The sequence below is a fragment of the Carettochelys insculpta genome, chromosome 3 (genome assembly GCF_033958435.1).
Source record: "Carettochelys insculpta isolate YL-2023 chromosome 3, ASM3395843v1, whole genome shotgun sequence".
NCBI classification, from domain to species: domain Eukaryota; kingdom Metazoa; phylum Chordata; order Testudines; family Carettochelyidae; genus Carettochelys; species Carettochelys insculpta.
Genome location: NC_134139.1, coordinates 103460554 through 103468668, shown reverse-complemented (window position 1 = coordinate 103468668; position 8115 = coordinate 103460554). Strand labels below are relative to the sequence as shown.

At 53.9% G+C, this 8115-nt stretch overlaps 1 protein-coding gene across 1 annotated transcript; it reads right to left on the bottom strand.

Moving 5' to 3' along the window:
* Positions 1-5177: 5177 nt before the first annotated feature.
* On the bottom strand, positions 5178-6002 carry OLIG3 (oligodendrocyte transcription factor 3). Its single transcript, XM_074988740.1, has one exon. It carries the CDS (start codon positions 6000-6002, stop codon positions 5178-5180), a length of 825 nt encoding a protein of 274 aa, XP_074844841.1.
* Positions 6003-8115: the final 2113 nt, after the last annotated feature.

Here is an 8115-nt window from a genome sequence, read left to right as displayed (position 1 = left end):
AGGTGGAGTATGCCTTTGGGCACCACAAGGCACATTTTCAGTGTCTGTTGACACACCTGGACGTTGGGGAGAACAATGTTTTTGGCGTGTGGTGGGGGCAAAGTGGGAGACCTTGCTCCTGACACGAGGGCCAGGCACTGGCCCCCATCCGCCAGGCCCATCAAGATGGGCTGTAGATCTGGGAGCCCCTGAGGGAGAGCTTGCCCCAGGATCCCCAATAACCCCCCCACAGAGCACCTTCAAAAGGGACCTCGGGCCCACAGCCCCACCCTGTCCCCATCACAACCTCTCCCTCCACCCACCCACCCTGACCCCTCCACAATAATGAGGGACACGGGGATGGTGCAAAAATAAAAACTTTACTTTCAATGAAACGAACCATGTGCAGGACAAACTGTGATATAAGCTATGTACAAAGGTAAACTTTTTTTTGTAAACTATGTACATGGGGCGGGAGAAGGTGTGGGACAGGGAGTGGCAGGGACCTGAACTTGGAAGGGAGCTCCTGGGCTGTGTCCAGGGAGTTCGCAGAAGGGAAGGTGTCCTCTGCCAGGAGGAGCTTGTGAAGTTCCTCATAGTATCAGCAGCTTGCCTATCATACCCGCAACTGGCAGGTGGCATCCCTAGCCCTGGTATAGCCCTGCCGCAATTCCTTAATTTTTGCCCATACCTGTTCTATGGTCCAGGCAGGGTGTCCTCATGCCACCAGGGCAGTGGCGACCCACTTGTAGCCCTAAGGAATTTTGGTTTTCTGCTGCAGGGTCCAGGAGCACTGTCTCCTCAGACCAGAGGCCCAGCAGGTCCTGCATCTATGGCTCTGTTCAGGAGGGGGCCTGCCCCTTTCTGCCTGGGTGTGGGCCCTGGGGGTATTTTCCCTGCTTCCTGGAGGGGCTGGGGATGTGGTGGGGTGGCTGGGAAGCCACCATGTGTTTTGTCTGTGGCCGCAGGGAGCGGCTGGAAGCAGGCTGCAGAGCCAGGTCCTGGCTGTGCTGCTGTCATACTGTCTGCATCCTGGTCCGGGATTTCCAGGGCTCCTGTACCTTTAAAAATGGCCAGAGGCCATGGGAACAGGGTGTCTCCTGCTCCAGCTGGCGGGTGCCAAGGAGGACTCTTCTGTCAGCAAAAGTCCCTGCTCCCGGAGTATCTACACTACAGTGTTGTTGACAGAATCTGTCGGCAGAGGCATTCTGCCTTATGGGAACTCTGCCAGGAAAAGTGCTGAGTTCTGTCAACAGTTTCTGGACAGAATGCATTTTAGGTGTAGATGCGCCGCTGGTTTTGTATAGAGAAAACTCTATAGCGTAGGCACAGCATCCCTGTTTTAAACAGGCTACAAACTTTTCCAAAGCAGGGAACCTATTGAGCTATTCCAAAGGAAAAGAGGAACAAATGTTCGGAGGCACAGCGGATGCAGATCCCCAGGGAGTTTGGGTCCCTGTAGTCCCCAAACACAGCACAAAGAAGGAGGCTCTGGAATCTCCCCGTCCATAATCTAAACTGCATTGGGACGTGAAAATGCTGAAGTCCCTCTTGCAGGAGCCCACACAGGCTAAGAAAGTGGTACAGCTCAACACTGCTAGGCCTGCCTTGACCCTGCAAAGAGTGGGCCTGGCTAGAGCTGCCTATAGGAAGACAATACAATTTGCCGAAGTTGCCAATAGAGGGATGGTTTATTGGGCTCAGTGAAGGGAATAAGAAATCTTTCCTCTGCTGATGTTCTTGCCACTGTTCATAGCATGGATTCCTATGTGTTATGGAACATGTGTCTAACTATGTGGTGGACGCTGGTCTCCAACCCCAGGAAGGCCTTCGGTCGGGGCTGTTCATGTTCCCTTTCCTCATCCCTTGCAGCCACATGCTCTAGCTCCGGCTGAGGAGCTAGGGGAAGAACGCCACTATTTCCAGCCGGGATGCTCGGAATTCGCACCTGGGTCCCAGAGAATAAAATGTAGCCCCGTCCCCCCACCTCCGGGGGCCTACCAGCGTGTGTGGAGCAGGCAGGATTTGGCCCAGGACCTCTCTGCCCTGGCTTTATCGCTGGGTTTCTCCTAAGCAACCCCTGCTCCAGCCTCCTGCTCGGCATTCCAGCCCAGGAGAGGAGGGACACGGTGCCCCTCTCTTCTAATCAGTTACCCCTTTCGGGGAGCCTGTGCAAGCGGCTTTCTATCCGCTCCCACCCGGCATCTCCTCGTCTGTTCGACCAACCCCCGCGGGCGTCTTTAAAACGGCAATTTCCCCCCTTGGCAGCTAGTTTCCCCGCGTAGCGCTTCCTCCTCTTTGCGGTCTCACCCCAAAGATGGTTAAGTCATATGCCCCCCCCCCGAGAAGTCCTCACCCAACCCCCAGGGCCAAACCCTGCCCGCTTTAGTCCCTGGGAAAACTCGCTTGAGTGAGAAGAACCAGACCTGAACGCAGGGCTTGCTCTAACTTTGTCCATCCGGTCTCCCATTTACACAGGAGACTTCGTGGCAAGGAGGAAGGAAGATGTCAGTTTCTTTTCGAAGGGAGCTGGGTTAGTTTAAGCAAGAGAAAAGTAAGGGCAAAAGACCCTTTTCGTTAGTGTGACATATTCCCACCGCAAACGCGTGTTCGCTTCGTGGGTTTCGTTGGGTTACAAAGGGCTGGAGGGCTGTAGCGCGCGGCAGACAGTGTACGAAAAGCGGTAGGGTTACTTCGCGTGCGTGGGAAAAGCCGGGGCACCGATCCTTGAAAATGTTAACCTTCCCCAGAGTCTGTTGCGAGTAAGTCCTAGACAGCTGGGATCGGAAGAAGTGGGTCTGTCCCACGGAAGCTCATCACTGAATAAATCATTGTGTTAGTCTTCAAAGTGCTACCTTTTTGCTGCTTTGTTTTGGTGGAGTGCAGACTAACAGGGCTACCTCTCTGTTCCCAGACAGCTCCTTCATCACCCAGCGGAGTGAGTCACCAAAGGGAAACAGACCATTAGTCCCCCATTTGTCTGCCTAACACCCCTGGAAATAATCCCCCCGCCGAATTAGATTTCACTTCATTCCCTTCTCTATTTCATGGGCTCTACGGGCAGTTTTTCCTTAGAATGAGAGTAGGGAGTTACTGTCGGATTGAACCCCATAAACTTTCCTCCCTCTGTTCCTTCCCCACCCCACCCCACCCTGCTCGCCAAACCCACGCAGGAATCAGAAATCAAACTCGCTTCTGATGGTTTTTATTTGAACACAAACAGCGCGGCTCTGGCCGCCCGGCTTCGCTTAAAACCCCTTGTAAGGAGCTGCTTTGGAAGTTCTCACTAACCGTAATGTGGTGGGTTTCATCTGGTTGGTGGGGGGGCTTTTGTGTTGGATTTTTTTTTGAAAGCCTCGAACAATAATAACTACCGCTGAGTCACAAAAACACGGAACTTCCACTGATCGCCGTTCTCCGTGTGCCTAACCCAGGAGAAGCCGGAAAGTAGTTCTAAATAGTTGATTTTCTCTTATTGTATTTTTATAATGGCTAAGCGGAAAATAGAGAGGTGTTAGAGCCGCCGGAGAAGAAGAAAGGAAAATAAAGGCACCATTTCCAATTGTTTCGCTGTATTATTAGTGTCTCTTTCGTGAGCAGCAAGTCACTGATTCTTTCCTAGTAATTACGCAAAAGCAATCCTCTATAAAGATGGAAATCTTGTCATAAATACCCGAGAAATGGGAAAATTCGTGACTGTTACCCAGTCAACTCAGGAACGCACTTCCTACCCTCCAAAATACATAGGTATTTTCTGTGATTTGCTTTCTGAGATTCTTTTTGAGCTTAGTAGTATTTTATAATTGAGTTTCAGTAACAGATTTTTTTTTAAGACCTGGAAAATGAATGTTATTTGGACCTAAAGAGAAGTTAACTTCCTGCTTCTCTTTTCTGCAAATGCAGCTGCCTTTTGCATCGGGTCATTTTGGTCCTTTTGCAACGCGCTTTGACAATCGCTTGACCGGGAAGAGTTTAGGCACCCGCAAAGGTTTTGCTTACTGTATAAAGAGAAATTGCCCGATCGTTCAAGCGCTTCCTTTACCCACGCAGGAACTCACGGGAGAGAGCGGGGAATGGGAGAAACTTGCCTGTTTCCGTGTTTATTGCTATCCTAAAGGCAGCTCTTGTTAATCTGCCGTGTGTTGGGTAAAGTCCCAGCAAGAGCCAGAGAGGGGGTCCTTTCTTCTGCTGTCCTGCGGTCCCAGACAAAGGCGAAACCAGACTTTTTATTTCATTTTTTTATTTGAAATCTCACCCAGAAACACTGGTCCATAATAAATATATCGATAGTTATCAAGAATATATAAAAAATAAAGACGCCTTGCTGTCTTTGAGGCCCTAACAAAATATTTCAAGCGAATGCCCAGGAAAACAGAACCGAACAGAAAACGACAGGAAAGTTCCGATGGAGTTACACGCCGGCCAGAGTGGGTCCCGCATGCAGGTCACTGTGGGAGCCCAGGCAGCTCATCTACTACACTGCGCTTAGGGGGAGAGAAGAAAGACTTCGCGGAGGGGGCTTTGGGGAGGTTGTGCCCGGGGATTTGCACTATTCCTCTGTCTTGTTTTACACAGCCACGGCCGGGGGGTGAGGTGGGGCAGGAAATGCTGAAGTCACTTCGCTAGTAAATCCTTGTTACAAGGAAACCCGCACCACACGTTAAAAGGAGATTCAAGGCTAAGCGTGCATGCATCCTTCGGAGCGGCGTGCTGTGGCGAGTAACCAGCCTCCCTCGCTGGCACACCGACCCCGGAGGGGGAGCCGAGCGAAGTCCCAGCAATGGCGGCGTGGCCCTTCAAAACAAACACCGCACCAAACCAGCACACCGAAAGCCCGACCCCCGAGCGGCTCCGCGGCCCTTCGCAGCCGCGGCCGGTGCAACGAGCACGTGAAGGGAATATTTACACGCGTGTATTTTACAAGAGGGAGTTTGGCTTTAGCCTAACAAGCGAACGTGGCCCGAGAATCCAGCTAAAACGTTACCTTTGTCAGGTCCGTACTACACTAATCCCCTGTTACAGCCAAGGCGGTTTGGACCAGCTGGGACGGCAGGAGGGAGTGGGAAGGGCGCAGCGGCGTTCAGCGGAGGGAAAGAGACATGCACGCGAACGGTGGGACTCCTGGCGTGGGGCCTTCCTGCGGCATCACCTAACAGAACTTGCTTGCAGGTGTGATCTCTGGTCCAGCGGGCCCCGCGTTACTTCAGTAGGTCCTTGGATTCCGCGGAGATCCTGCCCATGCTGGCCGTGGTGAGGGCAGACAGGTGTGGCGGGGGTGGCACTTGGCAGATGGTGCAGGGGCAAGGCAAACCTGCCCAGTGCTGGAAGCCGCTGCCCAGCTGGAGGGCCGGCGGAGTGGAGGAAGTCTTGAGTAAGGAGTGAGGGGGTCTGATCGTGCCAATCCCCGGCAAGGAGGCGGACAGCGGGGAGGAGGCGTTGGCTGAGGACAAGGCACTGCCGAGGATGGGGTGAACCTGGTGGACCGTGCTGGCTGCGTGGGCCGGGTGCCCGCCTGAGTGTCCCACTGTGCCGCAGTGAAAGGCGGAGTGGTGTCCTCCGTAGATCTCCCCCACCAGCCTCTTCATCTCCTCCAGGGAGCTGGTGAGCATCAGGATGTAGTTTCTGGCCAGCAGGAGGGTGGCGATTTTGGAGAGTTTCCTCACGGAAGGCCCGTGAGCGTAGGGCATCACCTCCCGCAGCCCGTCCATGGCCAGGTTCAGGTCGTGCATCCTTTTCCGCTCCCGCCCGTTGATCTTCAGCCTCAGCTGCTGCAGGTCCTGCTCCGAGAGCTGCTTCTTGATTTTGTACTTGCTGCCTTCCCCTCCGGCCTTGGAACCGTTTCGGGACAGGCCTTCCCCGGGCATCTTCTGCACCAGGTCGCCCTGCGTGGAGGAGACCGAGTTGAGCCGGTTGTCCTGATGGTGGTGGTGGTGGTGGTGGTGGTGATGGTGGTCTCTCAGGTACATCTCATCCATGTCGGGCGAGGAAGCTCTGCTGGAGACAGAGCTGGAGTCAGAATTCATTGTACTGGGGCTTCCGAGCAAGAAATTTCTTCCCTGCTCTGGAAAGGGTGAAGTTGGTTGGTTGTTATTAAAATAATAATAATAAATAACTGCAGGCTCGGGGGCGGGGGGCGGGGGAGAGGTTCACACAGGAGGAAAACTCTCCTTTCTCCCTCTTGTCTGCTGCGCCGGTTGCCCAGCCGGTGTGGTGTGTGCTTGAACTAACCTCAGCCTGCGAAAGAGGGGCTTTTATAGCGCGGGCGCAGAGAAAAGAGACAAAAGGAGCCCTCCTATCTATAATGGTCTTGTTAGGATGACGTGCAATTATTCAGGGCGGTGCGCTTTGACTGTCCCATTTAGCAAGGCCTCCCATTCATATTCATTGTGGTGCCACCCTGGGACACCTCAGCCGCGGACCGTCAGGAGTCAAGGAGACACAAAACCCCTCTGATTGACAGCACGTACTCATCCCTGCGCCGCCGCGCCTCCTCCTCCCCCTGCTTCTGGCTCCCAGCGCAGAACTGCCTCTGGGCCGCCGGGCAGAGCGCAGGGGCCGCTTTGGGCCGGTGTTTGCCGGGGGGCACTTTTCAGGCGGGCCTCTCGCTATGAGGTAGCAGGGTCCCAAATTCTGCTCGGCTGAGGGAGGCGAGGGGCTGGTTGCTTGGGTTCTCCCTCCCTCTCGCCCCTCCCTCTCCCGCCCTCTCTGTATTTCGCTGGTTGCAACCTCGGAGAAAATAATCGTCTCAATTCCTGCACCTTCCCCCCCCCGTGCACATTGCCGCCCCCCTTTGTTTTCGTTTGCCACCGATCTTTACCATCCTCTCTGCTTATCATTTCCGAGCGCAGCCAAGTCTGCTTTGCAGGCTTCTTTTTGGTGCCTTTACCGCCTTTGAATTGTAGCCCTCCCCCACCCCCAAGTAATGCTCGTGGTGCCGGCAGTCCCGCCGCCAGCAGCCCCTTTCGCTCGTCTCCGTTAAAATGTTCGGCAATTCATCTCCCTGGCTGCAGCCGTTTGACTTTCTTTGCACTCTAACTAAGTAGGGAACTCTGGGTCTGCGCTGACACGTGTTTCTTAACCCGGTCATTCAAATGGTTTCTAATTGAGAAGAGGGACCACTGTATAGCCCCGATGGCGAAGAGTTTCGATGTACTGAATGGGAGGAGGTGGGGAAAGGGAGTCAGCTGTGAATTGGGCTGACTGCGAAGCTGCATAAAAGACCTGGACACACGCAGGCAAAAGGGGACAAACATGAAGTCACAAGGGAGGGAGACTCTTGCAAGCCAAAGCTAACGTGTGTGCGATTCATGTTTGTTAGAGTAAGTGGCTCCGGGCAGCACTTTTAGTTTGGTGTATATCAACAGACGCAGTAAGAGACTGGTGTGTGTGTGTGTGTGAAAGAGAGAGAGAGAGAGAGAGAGAGAGAGAGTTGGCGGATACGTGTGTCTGAGAGTGAGAGGAAGTGCGTGTGAATGTGTGTGTAAGAGAGAGAGTTGGAGGATGTGTATGTGTCACAGAGAGAGAGAGTTGGAGGGTGTGTGAGAGAGAGCGAGAGTGCGAGGAGGCGTGTGTGAGAGATGGTTGAGGGGTGTGAGAGAGGGAGTTGGAGGGTGTGAGAGAGAGTTGGAGGGGGTGTGTGAGAGATGGTTGGAGGATGTGTGAGAGAGAGTTGGAGGGGGTGTGTGAGAGATGGTTGAGGGGTGTGAGAGAGAGAGTTGGAGGATGTAAGAGAGAGTTGGAGGGGGTGTGTGAGAGATGGTTGGAGGGTGTGTGAGAGAGAGTTGGAGGGGGTGTGTGAGAGATGGTTGAGGGGTGTGAGAGAGAGAGAGTTGCAGGGTGTGTGTGAGAGATGGTTGAGGGGTGTGAGAGAGAGAGTTGGAGGGTGTGTGTGAGAGATGGTTGAGGGGTGTGAGAGAGAGTTGCAGGGGGTGTGTGAGAGATGGTTGAGGGGTGTGAGAGAGAGAGAGTTGGAGGGTGTGTGTGAGAGATGGTTGAGGGGTGTGAGAGAGAGAGTTGCAGGGGGTGTGTGAGAGATGGTTGAGGGGTGTGAGAGAGAGAGAGTTGGAGGGGGTGTGTGAGAGATGGTTGGAGGGTGTGTGAGAGAGAGTTGGAGGGGGTGTGTGAGAGATGGTTGAG

Excerpts from the sequence above, each read along its gene's own strand:
- OLIG3 (XM_074988740.1), bottom strand. The coding sequence starts at position 6,002 with ATGAATTCTGACTCCAGCTCTGTCTCCAGCAGAGCTTCCTCGCCCGAC.